Source organism: Poecilia mexicana, unplaced genomic scaffold (genome assembly GCF_051168715.1).
Source record: "Poecilia mexicana isolate PSO_F unplaced genomic scaffold, ASM5116871v1 scaffold_13, whole genome shotgun sequence".
In the NCBI taxonomy this organism is placed as follows: domain Eukaryota; kingdom Metazoa; phylum Chordata; class Actinopteri; order Cyprinodontiformes; family Poeciliidae; genus Poecilia; species Poecilia mexicana.
The window spans coordinates 27,328,037-27,343,611 of NW_028263382.1; the positions used below are offsets into that span (position 1 = coordinate 27,328,037).

At 44.3% G+C, this 15,575-nt stretch overlaps 2 protein-coding genes and 1 long non-coding RNA gene across 3 annotated transcripts in view; all 3 read right to left on the reverse strand.

Annotated features, from left to right (window-relative positions):
• The window catches only part of LOC106927233 (uncharacterized), a 54,085-nt gene extending 45,702 nt beyond the window's left edge, over window positions 1-8,383 (reverse strand). Inside the window, exons 1-2 of the mRNA XM_015002652.2 lie at window positions 7,964-8,383; window positions 1,100-1,441 (exon numbers count right to left, since the gene is read on the reverse strand). Of these exons, the coding sequence (XP_014858138.2) occupies window positions 1,100-1,441; window positions 7,964-8,092 (471 nt within the window). The 5' untranslated portion in view covers window positions 8,093-8,383. The remainder of the gene's footprint in view (window positions 1-1,099; window positions 1,442-7,963) is intronic.
• A 288-nt stretch (window positions 8,384-8,671) lies between these two features.
• LOC148155855 (uncharacterized) lies at window positions 8,672-10,340 on the reverse strand. Its single transcript, XR_015765117.1, has 2 exons — window positions 9,445-10,340; window positions 8,672-9,097 (listed from the first exon to the last, which is right to left on the reverse strand). It is a non-coding gene; the product is annotated as an uncharacterized LOC148155855 (long non-coding RNA).
• Window positions 10,341-13,103: 2,763 nt separating this feature from the next.
• Window positions 13,104-14,760, reverse strand: LOC148155856 (uncharacterized). The gene has a single exon (XM_088011389.1). It carries the CDS (start codon window positions 14,043-14,045, stop codon window positions 13,104-13,106), a length of 942 nt encoding a protein of 313 aa, XP_087867515.1. The 5' UTR covers window positions 14,046-14,760.
• Window positions 14,761-15,575: the final 815 nt, after the last annotated feature.

Below are 15,575 nucleotides of genomic sequence, written 5' to 3' on the forward strand. Positions count from 1 at the left end.
AGCTGAAATATGAATTATAGTTTAGTTGGTGAGTACAGCTAATTAACACCTGGAGCCTCCATGGCTCTGATTAGTCACCAACTCCAAAGGATTAATATTACCTCCAGTCAGACGATACATGTTGGTAAAATGAAAAGATTATTTTTTTTAAAACCTAAATCTGCTAGAGGTATTAATAATTATGAGCCTAAATTCACTTGGTGACTCAAATGTTTAATCTGAAATGACTCAAATCAGCATTGGAGGACAAACTCTCTAGTTGATGGCAGATCAAATCTGCTGGCTTCAAACAAATAAATCTGGCATCAAAATATTCCTGCTTTCCTTCTTAAAGTGTCATTGTGAAGAGATGGGGGGTAAAAGAGGAGAAAATGTTGAGCCCGGCTCATCAAACCATTTGATGACAATTTAGTCTTTAATTGGCATCTATTTTTAAGTCTCCCGCATGCAGGCATGCAGATCGGGAGGTTTATTTAGTTAGATTTTATGTTTTAAACGCACTGATGATCCCAGAAAGCAGCGGCCATTATCACCCCAAGAGGCTCTCAGCAGATGACAGCGGAGGGTTTCCCAGAATGAACTGAAGCTGATGTGGAAGGCGCTCATCTAGACGTGGCAAATATACTCACTTCAAAATAAATAAATAAATAAATCCAAGCATGGATAAACAGCCATGATTGTTTCCTGTCACAAAACAGCGACGGTAAAGTGTTTGGACTCCTCACTGCACGCTCAAGGTCAGGAGAGAAAAAAAAAGGGAGGCCTAATAAAAGCCAGTGTTTGTGTTGAAATTAAGATTTTTTCTCCCAAGTAATAAAAAAAATGGATTTTTGCTTTGTGTTTCCAAAGAGAAGGCATCTCTTCTCATAAAGAGAAATTTAGCTGAAATCGGGGAGCTGTGTGGTGAAAGCTGCTGTAATGGCTCCCAGTAATAGAAAAGCAACATCATGTGAACTCTGACAGCGAGGGGTTATCATCACTCCAATCTAGCCTTGGTTCGAGAGGATTGTATTATACTTGAAGCTTAGCCTGTTCCCTTGGTAACCATACTGGTAACAAGCACATCCCCCACCCCATCCTCCATCCCAGTAGTACTTACTGGCCAGGCATATTTGAAGTGAATGGAGACGTGTCCGTTAGTCCCATCCTCTCCTCCTCCTCCTCCTCCGGGTTCGTGTCCTCGGTGCCGGAGCGACAGGGAGTTTCCGCCCAGGACGCCCGTTGTGCCGGACCCGAAGGTGCATGTCCCCATGGGGACCACCCGGGCCTGGTACTCCTTGAGGCAGGCGTGGAAAAAGGTGTCGCACTGGTCCCGGGCAGAGCAGCGCTGGCCGCCGGCGCCGCCGGCCTGCAGGTCGCAGCAGTCTCCGTCCTGCAGGAGGCCCTGCGGGTTGTGGAAGTGACGGATCTGGAGCTCGAACATCCCAGCGGCGCGCACAGCCTGGACCGGGAGAGAGAGGGCAGAAAGTAGTAGAGCGATAAGGAGGCGGGAAAACATGGAAACTCTCAGAAAGAAAGTTGTTCCTCAGAGCTCCGAGTCAACTTTAAGCTTCCTTCCCGGCTAAATCTGACGCGGGCTGACTGAACAGTGGAGCGTTTTCTGGGTTAGTTTGATTTGTTCAACAAAAGCAGGACCCCCCGCGGAGGACCTCTGCAGCAGTACGCTCTCTAATCACAATGAGAGCCGCTGGTGCTTCAGCTCCCGCTGAGCTTCTGCATCCCGCAGAAGGTTTACACCATTAGAGAAGAGAGCGAACCTCTGTGTTGTCATATTCACGCATATGCTGCTGCTTTCAAACACGTCCACCACCTTGCAGATGTTTTCATGCCCCTTGAACTTTTCCACGTTTTGTGACGACGCAGCTACAATTGTCAGCGTGTCTTAGTCGGGTTTGTGTCCCACTGGGAAGAGGAAGGAAAATGATTACTGGTTTTTACTGCAGCTCCAGTTTTGTATGTCTACAGATTTAAATTTGTCTCCACTCTTCTCAGCCTCCATCAGGTTATTCTATTTATCTTCCCCACAGCATCCTGCTGCCACCACCGTGTCTCAAACTGAAGATGATGTGTACAGAGTAAAGAGAAGTGATGGTTTCCCTCAACAAGTAGGAGCTTTGGATATTTTACACAAGCACCTGAGGCCTACAAAGCAACAACAACAAAAAAAAAAGTATTTTTGTCTAGTTTAAATACACTTGAAATAAGACAACACTATTGTACTTTTTCATAAACACGAAAGAATTATCGACTTGAATCAAGCTCCTATGTCTTGCTGAAAGTTGCTTCCAAGTCAGTTTTCTAAGATATCTGCACAGGAAACTCAACCAAAAATACTTGGTAATATTGTTTTTGTTGTTTTTGCAGTGAGGGTTCATCCCCTCAGGTGAGCTACATTTAAGTAGCAGGTTTTCCTCTGAAGGCGTCGTACTCTGTGCACTTTTTCAGGATTTTATTGGCAAAATGTTTTTGGAGGGCATGTATAATTCATTGCTGGATGCTCTCTCTTCCAGCCAGAGAGAGAGAGAATCAGGAAAAAGAAGAAAAGAGAGAGAGAGAGAGAGACATAACTCTGATTCCCACAACTCTGTCTGACCTCTGGAGGGGAAAAAACAAACTTTTCCATCTAAATTATGAACAGACACACCAAACACTCCTGCCATATAATCCTCCAACTGTTTATCTCCCCACTTCCTTTTGTTTGCCTCGTCCCCTTCTCTTTCTTTGCTATGTGCGGCCGCCACTCCCTTCTTATTCTTCCCTCATGTCCTCATCCCCAGGGGGAAACTTTGGATTCTCCTCCTCCTCCTCTTCCTCCTCCTCACTTCTTTCTCAATGCGAAGCTGTGATGTTCCTGTCATTTCTCTCCCGGCGGCGACAATCGGCCGCTCTGCTTTGTGTCCGTCGGCTCGTTTCATTCTCGGGGTTGGCTCCTTATTTGTAGACGAGCAGACGATTCGCTCACACACACACACACACACACACACACGCCGAAGTTAATAAGACCCCCTGAGATTCCCGGAGCAGAAGGGTCAGGTATGTGTGCGTGGCAAGAAGGGGGAAAGTGTGTGCCTCTTTCTTTTTTTGTTTCTTTTTCTTTTTTTGCAAAAATAAACCCGCCATAATCTGAGTTTGCCAGTAAAGCCCTTGCTGATCCACAGACATCGCGGCTACGCAGCTCCGATAATCGGAGCTGTGAACCCAAAGAGCCGATGTGAACCCGATCGTATGCGACGCGGTCCCAAGCCGAGCCAAAAATCGGCCCATTGTTAAAGAGCGAGTGTCCCCCCGCTGCACCCGGGGTCCCTGGGTGGGTGGGGGGGAGGGGGTCCGGGGCCTGAAGAGAGAAGTGGAGGAGGGTGGGTGGACTTGGCTACATCAAAAGGCCTGCGGAGATACAGTGGCGCTCATCACTCCACATCCTCCTTTCTTCCTCTCCTCCGCTCGCTGCCGGAGCCATTCCCCGCATACCAGCGTTTCAGCGCTCAGTCGGGGCCGAGACAGCGAGACAGAGGGGTCTGAGCCGGGGGGCCCCTCCGGCCCGCTCGGCAGGAGACCCCCGGCACTTAGAGGCGCGCACAGAAAGGTCCCCCCCGCCATTGAAAAGACGGATATTTACGGCTCAGTAATGGAACCGACCGTTAAAGGAAGAGGAGGCCTGAAAGCAGGCAGGGCGCAGAGGAGAAATGTGAAAGAGCTTAATCGCACAAAGTGTTTGTGCTCCAGTTTCTAGTGTAAACACACCAGTACACCTGAAGTAAGATAATAAAAAAATTAAACAAAGTTATGAGTAACTTTTCAGCAAGATGTATGAGCTTGTCTAGTCAATAATATTGATGAGAAAGTTGTGGTTCCACTAGCAGATTATGTAACTTATAAAATAGAACTTTTTCATCAATATTAAGGAGTTGTTGACTTAAAGTAAGCTTCTATATTTGCCGAAAGAAAACTTTTCAGTCAGTTTTGTCTTGTTTTAAGTGTACTAAGATGTTTGCAGTAAAATAAATAGACTAGAGGACTTAGTGAGGTTTTGTGTTTTTGAAGTTCTTCTTTGTCAAATCGCTCAAGTTCAGTGAGATTAGACGAAGAGCGTATTTGAACACCAAGTTTCAAGTCTTTCCACAGGTGTAAATCAGTCTGGACTTTGACTAGGCCATTCAGACACATGAATGCGGTTTGATCGGCTCTGGTCGTGGGTTTAGAGTCGTCGTCTCTCTGGAAAGTTAATGCTGATCTGCTCCCCTGCTTTTACTGCGAATCCCCACAGCATGACGACGCCTCCACCATGCCTACTTGCTCAGGGTGTTGGTTTTCACAGCATTCAGCAAATGGGACTACAAGCTCAGCGTTGATCTCCCCTCAAATAATCAACAGTCAGATGGTTCTGTGGACGTCAGATCAGTGAAACATGTGCAGATTTGTCCACCTGAGCTGCGGCTCTCTGCATCCGCCCCAGAGTTGCTGGGAGCATAAGAAACTTCAATTGCTCTGTGTCCATCTTGAGGCTTTAAAGGTACATTCATGCTTGGATTCCTGGATGGCTCATTGTTTCGCTTGTCTTAACAAGACCTCCGCGGATCGCCCGCAGGTTGCTCAGAACGCTTCGGAAAAGCTTCTGACGAAAGTTCTCCAAGTTTTCACACGTTACAGTTCTGCTTATTTAAGTGGCACGCACTGCGAAGCAGCTCCAAAGTCCTCCGCCACGTCCGATTTCTGATTTATGGAGCTTCACATACAACGACTGTGTGTTCAGGACCTGCCGTTGGCTTACAGCTGAGCTGAAGAAGAGGAGAAAAGCTTCACGATTGTCGACAACTTGTCATATTTTAAACCTGTTTTCGGTAAATGTTAGTTTAGTTGTTTGCTTTCAGTGAAGCACGTTGGGATTTTTGCCTTGAAATCGGCTCATTAATAAAATGTCAGTGTTTTCAGAAGGTGCCTTTGTTTCTGTCTTCAGTTTCTGCGTAACAAACTTCTGTTTGAATGTTTATCTACAGGTTCCTGAGGTGCAATTTATCTTCCATCGACCCTCAAAAAAAGAGGCACACAGACTAGAAGGTGGCCTGTGAAATCTGCAGATTTGCTCCTTTTCTTTCTTTGACATGATCCTGCAACTGAAAATCATTTTTTCTTGTTTAGCTTAAGAGTGTGCTGTCTGCAAAAGAATAACCCCACCCCCTCCCCCACTTCAATTCAAAAGAAGAAGCGTCCAATAATTATATTACGTGAACAGAGAATGAAAAAACTTGATTCTCATTCATTTCTCTCTGTCTGTTTGAGCAAATTTACTACAAATGAACTTCAAAGATGTGCAACGAGTGGAGCTTTGATCTCCTCTCCAGACATTTTCTGCGAACCATAATTGCACAGCATGCTGGATCGTATGCTCTATTAAAAAAACATATTGCAGAGAAGATAAGACTGGAAGGACGGCTTTGTCTGATGAATCGCAGGTTCTGATACTTCTCTCTCTCCCCTGCGTTACAATGAAGAGGCGAAAACAGCTGCAGAGGGTCCTGACTCTGCAGTGCAGTCAGGAGCAAGAAGAAGAAGAAGAAGAAGTGTGTTGTTGCTCAGCTGTGAAGGGGGCTGCAGAGGTGCAGAGCTGCCCCATGTTCAACATTCACACGCCCCGGAGTTGATTGGCCTGTGGCCCTGTGCTCCACACACACACACACACACACACACACACACACACACACACACTCACACACACACCCAGGAGCACAGATGCTGTTTGTGAGCTCAGCGCTCGGAGCAAAGGAAAAAATGTGCTCACACACACACACAGGCACACACACCGGGGACCACCTCTCTGCCTGGTGGGTCCTGTCACACATCACAGCCGTCCTGTCAGCAGCGCGGCGCAAAAGGTGCAAAGATAATCATTTCTTTCCCCCCCTTTCTCTCTCACAGGGGAAAAAAGTAGCATAAGACTTGGTTTTTTTATGCGACTCAATTCCTGAAGAATGTCAAGAAAAAGCCGAGAAAACACCAAAACAGATCTGCACACACGGTGTGACTGCTAAGGTGTTTACACCCTGTGAACTTTGTCACAATGTGTCACGTCAACGCCGCAGATTTCAGCGAACTCGTATTAAGACACGGATGAGTAAAACCAATCTGAAAAGTGTGCGACGCATTTGTATTCAGCCACTCTGAGTCAGGTTAGGGGGATGCACAGCTTCATCTCCTACCACAGACTTGATTAGATTCACGTCTGGACTTTGACTAGGGCGTCCCGACACACATGTGCTTTGATTTACGACTGAAACGATTAATCGGATGAATCGCAATGAATCGATTACTGAGATAATCGCCAACCAGTTTAGTCGTCGATTAATCGCTAACTGGAGTATTTGGAATCAAAAAGTGGCCATTTGCTGACAGAACAGCATATTGAGAGCAGCAATTAAGCCAAAAGCTGTTCAAAATATGAACATTTTGCATCTAGAGTTAAAAAAAAATATATTTTCTTTCTTGTAACTATGTTAAACCTAAAACTCTTTGAGTGGCCTGGTTTTAGCTTCACCTGGTTCAAATTTCAAAAAGAAAATCTCTCATTAAGCACCTTTCACTATGCAAATATTAATCAATTAATCAAAAAAAAAAAAATCAACAGATCATCCCGACGCTGCATTGATGCTAAGTCAAGACTTTTACACCATTTAAAGTATTTTTAGCTGCAGATGCTCAAGTGAACACTACAGGAATGTCACGTTATTGCATTTTCTTCTTTAAAAAAGGAACCGAATTATTCGTCTACTTGGATATTTTTAATATATTCCTAATATTGCGTTAAAAAGGCTTGTGTAGCTACATGAAAAATCTGCAGAATGAGTCAATTTTGACATCAAACTAATCGATTCATCATCAGGGTAATCAATTGAATAACCAATCACTAAAATAATTGTTAGCTGCTACTTTCCCGCCGACGCCGACCAGCTTCCACATCCCTGCTAAGAAGAAGCAACGCCCTCAGCATGACGCTGCCACCACCGTGCTTCACTATGAGGCTGCTGTGGCCAAAAAGCTGAGCTTTTGCTCTCACCAACTTGTTCCCTGTGTCTCCTGCGGCTTGTGGCAAACCGCAAACATTGTTTGTGCCGATCCTTTTAAAGAACACACCGCCAACAGACTGTCCCGCCTGAGCTGCGGGTCTCTCCGACTCCTCCAGAGGTTTTTACTTGCCTCTGAGCAACCATTACCTCACCCGACCGGTCAGCTTACGGGGTCAAGTCTTTGCAGGTTTGCGGTTGGGAACGATTCATTATTTTTCCTCTCCCGCCGTCACTATTACGCACAGCCGTCGTGTCAGTGGAGTAACGCACATGCGGCTGTGTGGCGCGAAGGAGGATCAGGATCTGTGATTTGTCCGATTCGTGTGGGAGCGAAAAGCTCCTTTATGGCGCGGTGAGGTGGACACCGGAGGGGGTGTGGTGGCTATAATTAAGGTGTTATCTCCGCTCCGTTACTCAGAAAGGATTCATTAAATTACCTCAGAGAGAAGCTGTTTATTTGGAATATAAACCATCAAATTATTATTATTATTATTTTCTTTCTTTAAGCCTGATTATACATACTCTCTGGTAAAACAGTGATAAATGCAAAAAACCTGGGGAAAAAACATCTTTTTTGCACCCTGATAGATGAACGATTTGTGTTTATTATTATTATTATTATTATTATTATTATTATTTCTGATAACTACAATCAGCCTCTGCTGACAGCAGGCTCGGCAGCGGGCTGAGACAACAGGTGGGCGCATCGCCATGGGAGCAGAAAGAGGGCAGCACAAAGCCGAGCTGGCGCGTGGACTTTACTGGTGGCTATTTCCACTCAGGTGTTCTCTAAAAGAAGAAAGAAAGAAAAAAAAAGAAACCACACACCGAACTGCATTTGGCAGGTCAGCCTCGGGGCTTTGAGGTTCACGCAGCCCGAAATAGCACTTTAATCGTTTGCTTACCCGCGGCTGCAGCGTCAGGACGGCGAGAAGAATCACGGCCGGCTGCAGGTGGAGGCGCGCCCTCCGGAGCTTTACGCCTCCGCTTCCAGGACCCATCGGAGTTCTCCCGTGCGCTCTGGTGCTCTCCATCCCCGCGTCCAGGGAACTGGAGAGAACTGGAACAGTATGCTGTGCGCTCCGACGCTGGTGGTGGCACTCCTCTCCCTCTCTCTTTCTTTCCCCTCCTCCTCCTCCTGCGTCTTCTCTGCGCGCAGGTCTCCTCTTCCTCAGACTCAAACCCTCAAACTCCCACAAGGCAACTTCATGGCGTCGAGAGAACTGGAACCCGCCGTGACCCCCTCTCTCCCTCCTCCCCCCTTTATCCCAGCTACTGCGCCCCAGCGAGCCCACCAGCCCGCATTTGCGCCTCCTGTCTAGCTGTCAGCGCATAAATCCACATAGTTCAAGGGAACACTCTCCTTTTCCTGCCGCCACCTGCGCTAAGAGGATTTGAGGGTCCAATCTGCCTGCTCACTTGACTTGAACTCTCATCCCAATTAGATGACACTCTCTCTTCATCTCCGCCGTCTGTTTTCCGGGCTTGTTCCGCAGGGCAGAAATAACAAAAAGACGCCAATTCTTCAGGAAGAAACGTTCATCATCCAGAGCACGAAGCGAATAAAAGTTGCATCTCTGCAGCGGAATTGCTCCTCTCTCTCTCTCTCTCTCTTTCTTTGCAGACTTCTCATGCAAGCGGCTGCATGGCCGTTTGGTTTGTGAACCCGATCCGAAGCCTGGAAGGGGCAGAGTCAGTGTGGGAAACAATGAGAGAGAGAGAGAGAGAGAGAGAGAGAGAGAGAGAGAGAGAGAGAGAGAGAGAGAGAGAGAGAGGCAAAGGGTGTGTCCTGAGGCAGGGAATATCCTCGTTTCAGACGGGATGGTCCCCAGAGCGCAGCAGAGCGCTCTCCTCTCCTCGTTGCCCCGCAGCCCACTTTACTCTTTTTGTTACATTTACACGTGGGATTACGGGCGATTCGCTTCACGGACCCGCTTGAGTTTCCCCTCCACCTTTGGCGACACCTCCCTGGTTTCAGTCCTCCAGTTTCCCCTCCTCGGCTCCGCCGGGCCAATTAACTGCTGTCACAGCAGCTCTCTCTAAAAAAAGAGAGGAGACTTTCAAACTGAACCCACTTTATAGGAAAAGGGGCTCTTCCGCTGATCTAATAAAAACCGTTAACAGAAACGAGGAAAAACATGCATTACATGAGGAAGTTAGGGTTGTCAGCCCAGTGTGGCATGACCTAGGGGGCGTCACCAGTGGCGCAAAAAGTGGGCATGCAGCGCATGCAACGCATAGAGGCGCTGCACCAGAGGGGGCGTCAAAACCCCGTCTGGAGGGGGTGGCGCGCCGATGATGTGTTCGCATCCACTTCAGCGCCCTTGCGGTCCTTCACCTCGCGCCCATAACGAGGTAAATGTAGCTAATTTTATCTTTCACGTACCTTTGTGCAGGGAGGCGGGGAGGCGCCGATTTGTGTGTTTGCATCCACCTGAATGATATGTAGTTGCGACACTGGGCGTCACAGTCCACTCATCCATTTCACAAAACCCGTCAAGATGGTATTAACACTTCATTTTGCTCTCTCCACGTTTTGTCAAACGACTGATCAACGAGGAAGTAGCTCCAGACTTGCATTTTTCAGATGCGCCACTTGTCTGACATTTCTGACTCAAACGGCTTCACACCTCTTCTTCTCTATGTAGACAGGCTCTCCAGAGTCCTGCTAATGACCTGATTGTTTGATTCAGGTGTGTTGCAGCAGATGCCAATCTAAAAGCCCTCAAGGACTGGAGTTTGGCCTTGTGTTATGCCACGTAAGGAGCGTCCTGACGTGTACTGAGGAGAGTCGGGTCAAGGACATACGGTTGGTGCAACCGGCCCATCACAGAATTTAAAAGTCAAACAGGAACCAGAACCCATTTCCGATGAGAAGACTATGGAAATCAAATCTACTGAGTTAAATCTGATGCACTTCCTCAGTGAACAACAGGGTCGCCAGGGGCGGATCTACTGGGGTGGCAAACAAGAGCCTTGCCACCCCTGTTGCCACCCCAGCTAGCGACAATGAATTGAATAAATAGTTATGGCAAATCGGACATTAAGCGCATGAAACTCTTTTTTTCCGACAACATTGAATGCAACACAATGTAACCTGACACCCACTGCTAATAAGGGCTTCAGATTTCACAGGTGAGGAAAACGGTTTAAGTTAAAGAAAAGATTGAACAAGTGAGCAGTGGGTCAGTTATACTAGCCTAACTGTTAGCCTGTTATTGACTTTGATAACCTTAGCATGTGCTGCGCAGTTCGGTGTGTTTTGGTTCCGTTAGCACTAAACAACCCGCCCACCAAGTCATCAGTAGAACAGCTGTTTAAATCAGCTGATCAACCACCACGGTGATCAGGCGAAAACTTAATAATAATCACAATATAGACAGTAAGCCTGACAACATAAAGTAACAGACTGGATGTTCTGTTTTAGTGTTTTTGCTACTTTTTGTGTGGGAAATGTTTGCTTTTTAGTTTTGATTCCCCTGATCAGTCATCTCTGCTCTAACTGCTCGTTGAGCTGTTTGCCGGTTGCCATGGCAACGGGTCGTGCGTAATACCGACATACAGAGCGAGAAAAGGCGGAATAGAAGTTAGAAGTTGTTCCAGCTATTTTTTCTTTATTTCTTTATCCATTTGAATTTTGTTACTTTATTCTTAAATTTCTATTTTTTGTATTATTTACAGAGTTTATTTGTAGGTTGATAATTGTTGATTTTATTTATTTATTGTTTTATTATTTTTCTTATTTATTTTCTAAATTTAGACAGGAAGTAATGTGGCTCAATCCACTTTCTATAAGTGCAGGGGCCTGGTGAAGGACCAGCAGGCATTTGGGTTTGGGGCCGATGTTTTTTACCAGAGCAAGAGTGGTAGCATGAGAACAAATGAAAGTTTGATCTCTGTAATTGTTTGGTAAAAGAGGAAAATAAATCACCAAGAACAATCAATAAGTTTGGACAATGAACCTTCTTTTGCCCTTGTCGAGAAACATGAACCCAGTGTCTCGGAAGTGGCTTGGTGGAACTTTTATTGGATGTTTGGCTTGGCAAACAATCAGAAGTGCTTATGTCTAGTTTGGTTCTTCACCTGTTTATCAGCTTTATTGTGGCGCACTGCAGCCGCTGCAATTCCTAAAAACAAGTGACAAAAACTGAGCTAATCCCCTGTGTTCGCAAAACGTGGTGATATTTATAACAGTTGTCAAACTACGGCTCCTACAGCATATTTAAAATAAAATGTTTGACCAATATAAATAGAAATTCGCCCCTTCTTGCATCTTGACAGAACTAACAGAAACTAAACTGTTTATAGATTTGTATCATGGACAATTTATCAAACATCAGTTTTCTAATCTTTATTTTAAGTTGTATTTAATAGATATATCTAGCAACAAATGATGGCGATACTAATATTTTCGTGACAGATTTCTCCTTGTCCTGTATTGGGATTAAATGGTTTTCTGGACACAATGAATCACATAGCAACCAATAGGCGCTGTCCAGTCCAGTAATACATATCAATTAGCAGGAGTATGAAAGATGTAAAAATAATTAACTATACTATATTAAGAAATTGTATTTAAGCCTCTCAGTGCTACATGAAGATCATTTTGAAACAATGCAAGTTAAAAACAGTATTTTGTGTGTGTGTGTGTGTATATATATATATATATATATATATATATATATATATATATATATATATATATATATATATACTGCTCAAAAAAATAAAGGGAACATTTTACTTTAATTTTGTGTGTGGCTCCAAATCCAGGCCTCCATTGGTTAATAAATTTGATTTCCATTGATGATTTTTGTGTGATTTTGTTGTCAGCACATTCAACTTTGTACATAACAAAGTATTCAATGAGAATATTTCAGTCATTCAGATCTAAGATGTGTTTTTTGAGTGTTCCCTTTATATTTTTTGAGCAGTGTATATATATATATATATATATATATATGTGTGTGTGTGTGTGTGTGTGTGTATACACACACGAAATACTGTTTTTAGCATATATATATATTTATATGTCGGGTCCTCTAGAGGACCCGAGCTCAGAGGATGAAAGAGACCACCCGCGGAGGGTGAGAAGGGAATTTATATATTTATATATTATATATATATATACAGCCACCCTTGAAAACATTTCTGCTCCCCTCTTGCCACCCCATAAATATTTTTCTAGATCCGCCTCTGCAAAATTAACCTATTAGTCTGTTTTTATGGGAGGAAACTGGAGTACCCAGAGAAAACCCACGCATGCACAGGGAGAACATGCAAACTCCATGCAGAAAGACCGGGGCCGGGAACCGTGTGTGTGTATATATATATATATATATATATATATATATATATATATATATATATATATATATATATACAGCCACCCCTGAAATAATTTCTGCCCCCCTCTTGCCACCCCATAAATATTTTTTCTAGATCCGCCCCTGCAAAATTAACCTAATAGTCTGTTTTTATGGGAGGAAACCGGAGTACCCGGAGAAAACCCACGCATGCACAGGGAGAACATGCAAACTCCAAGCAGAAAGACTGGGGCCGGGAATCAAACCCAGAACCTTCTTGCTGCAAGGCAACAAATTACATTTTCTGCTAAATTAACCTAATAGTCTGTTTTTATGGGAGGAAACCGGAGTACCCGGAGAAAACCCACACATGCACAGGGAGAACATGCAAATTTGTCAAATAATATTTGACAAAATATTATTTGTCAAACTTTCTAAAAGCCACTTTCTCTCTGTATGAGTCTTTGGAGGTTGAAATGAAGCCTGGGCATACATTTAAACTGGAAGACTCTTCATCTCACCTGTCCAGCCAATCACCTCGTCATGCTCCTCCTTCGTAAACTTTCTAATAACAAATTTCACTCTGTGTGAATCTTTCCAGGTTGAAATACACTTATGTCAAAGATGTAGCAAATTTTACCTCTGACTTCTTAGCACTAGAGCCTTGAAATTTGTAATCACTTCTACTTTCACTGCTATTTTCAGAGGAACAACTTCCTCTTGGTGTTCTCCAGGTCTCTTATTTAGTGAAAATGTGTCCCAATGTTTCCATAATATGAGAAAAGTATCTTCTGATACAATTGTCTTTCTTTTTCTGGTGCTTCTTCAGTTCATTTTCAAAACATGACACAATTACATTGTCAACCAAATTATGCTCGATATAGGCCAGCGTCCTTTCAGAAGAGCAGCCTAAAGTTTCAGTGATGTTCTTGAAAACTTTCTGGCACAGACAAGGAATGCACTTCTGCTTAATCTGAAACTCCTGACTCTCAACTTTTGCCCAGATTTTCCCCACAACTCGTTCTTCCGTGGCTTCCAGGTGCTCAGGAAAGCAACTTATCTTTGCCTTCTTGATGCTTCTCGACATCAATAGCTTCACGAAAAGCTGAACTGTGTCTTTCCTGTCTTCCTCAGACACCCCATCGTCTGGAATCTCTGAGAATTTTTGTGAAGAAAGTTTTGACCTTCTCAGCTTTTCGATCTCGCTCCTCATTGCTGTAAGTTCCTGGATCATAATGGTGACGTGTTGCATCAAAGAATTGAATCTTACAGCCACCTGGAGCCGCTGTGTGGGATCTTCCTTGTCCACAGGAGATGTGACCGCCGATACCACATGCTTTAAAAAAAGCATGTTGAACATCTCCGTACTCTCTGACTTGAAGTGCTCTTCGATGCCCATGACTCGAGCAAAAGCCTGAGACATTATGTTGCCCACTATGGCTTTCAAGTCGTTGTATGTTTGGCAGTTCTTGATTATGTCCAAAACCACTTCTGAACAGACCTGTGTCAGGTAGTCCAACAGATCTGCTATTCTCTTTCTGATTCTTTGATCTGGACATTCAGATACCAGATCTTCCCACTTTTCTTCTGGAATATAATTGATAAACTCGTCGATTGCAGGAATCACAGAGTTGTCCACTATATCCTGGAGCGCATTTCTCAGTGCAATTGAGGAACTCATGTTTGCTGGTTTACACTCGAATCTGCTATCACTAGAACCGATTTCGAATGTGGGAGAATTGTAGCTAAAGGAGTCATATAAGCCCCGTCCGCCTGTTACGCAACAGGGCGGGACGTGACATCACAAACTGTGATACGTCAGCACAGGAATACATGCAGCGCTATGATGTAATTCGCCTACGATTTTTATTTATTTTATTTTTTTCACAAACTCGGCTTTCGAAGGATGCAGACACGGGTATGGTTGTCATGTTACGTGACACTTCCTTGAACTTTGTAACTAGGCAGCTGCTAAGGAGTTGCTATGACAACAATAAACAAGCTGTAAGCGGAGCTCTCGCCTGTTCCTACCTAATTTATAAACAACATAAGTACATTACAGCTATTATTATTACAATTCTTGAGTACTCTGCCCACCTCTGTGTAATACTAAGATAAATAGTGACATTTACTGTCGTATCCACTTTATTTATTCCTAGCCCCCATGAGGCTTTGCGTGATTTATGGGCACGACTTCCGCTAACCGGACTATAAAGCCATTTGCCCCGCCCACTAATCAACGGTGCGCTTCTGGCTGCACCTAGTGCGCAGAGTGGGGGAGAAGTCACAATACCTATTATTTTGTGGTTTCTGTTTATTTATTTAGGTTATTTTAAATGTTGATCTGTATTTGTAAATGTCTGTGTTTAACTAAATTTCAATAAAACCCCGTTTCACCCGTCTGATACTGTTTCATTCTTACAAATACCGCTGTATTTAAAATGTTTTTTAGAAGGTAGGATATTCTCATAAAAAGATTAGTGCAAACATTTGCGATAGATTTTAAACAGGATATTCTGATGACGGAAGAGAAGCAGCAGAAGGTTGAAATTGCCAGAATAGTGATATATAAGGTTGACTGCCCTGGTTTGTGCGACAGACTGGCGACCTGTCCAGGGTGTATCCCGCCTCTCGCCCGGAACGTTAGCTGGAGATAGCAAACGCGTAGCAACAAATCCTAAGCGATGTGATGTAGAACTATATCGCACTGAGTGAATGGGGAAGTTGGCGTGTTGCGGCGGGAAATTACCTCGAGGTCTGGCGCGAAGCACGTCAAAATGCATCAACACGACGAATCTAATATGGCATAAAAACAATGCTATACTTGACGGAGTTTGGCTACATCGAGGCTCACTGCAGTAAAAAGACATATGGAGGATCAGATAGCAGGTAAAGCAGCGCACAGCTACAAACACTCACCCGGATTAGCATGACGGTCAGAAAGCTAAACAAATAACCCGCAAAATTAGTTAAGTCTTCGAGCTGCAGTGTCAGACGCTGGTTCTGCTCTCGCTGTTGAACCGCTGCTACGCTACAGGTAGTAATATTTCACAGACGGAGCGCCGCTTCTGCTCCACCTGGTAGTGACTCTCACACCGAACCTCTGCTTAAAGCTGCAACATCTAACTTAAAAAAATAAAGTTTACATAAGTATTAAAACCTTCGCTGTCCTAACATGAGACGGATAATCTCTGAAAAAATAATCGATCTC

What these genes read in the sequence shown, in the direction of transcription:
- LOC148155856 (XM_088011389.1), bottom strand. Translation starts at nt 14,045, where the DNA reads ATGAGTTCCTCAATTGCACTGAGAAATGCGCTCCAGGATATAGTGGAC.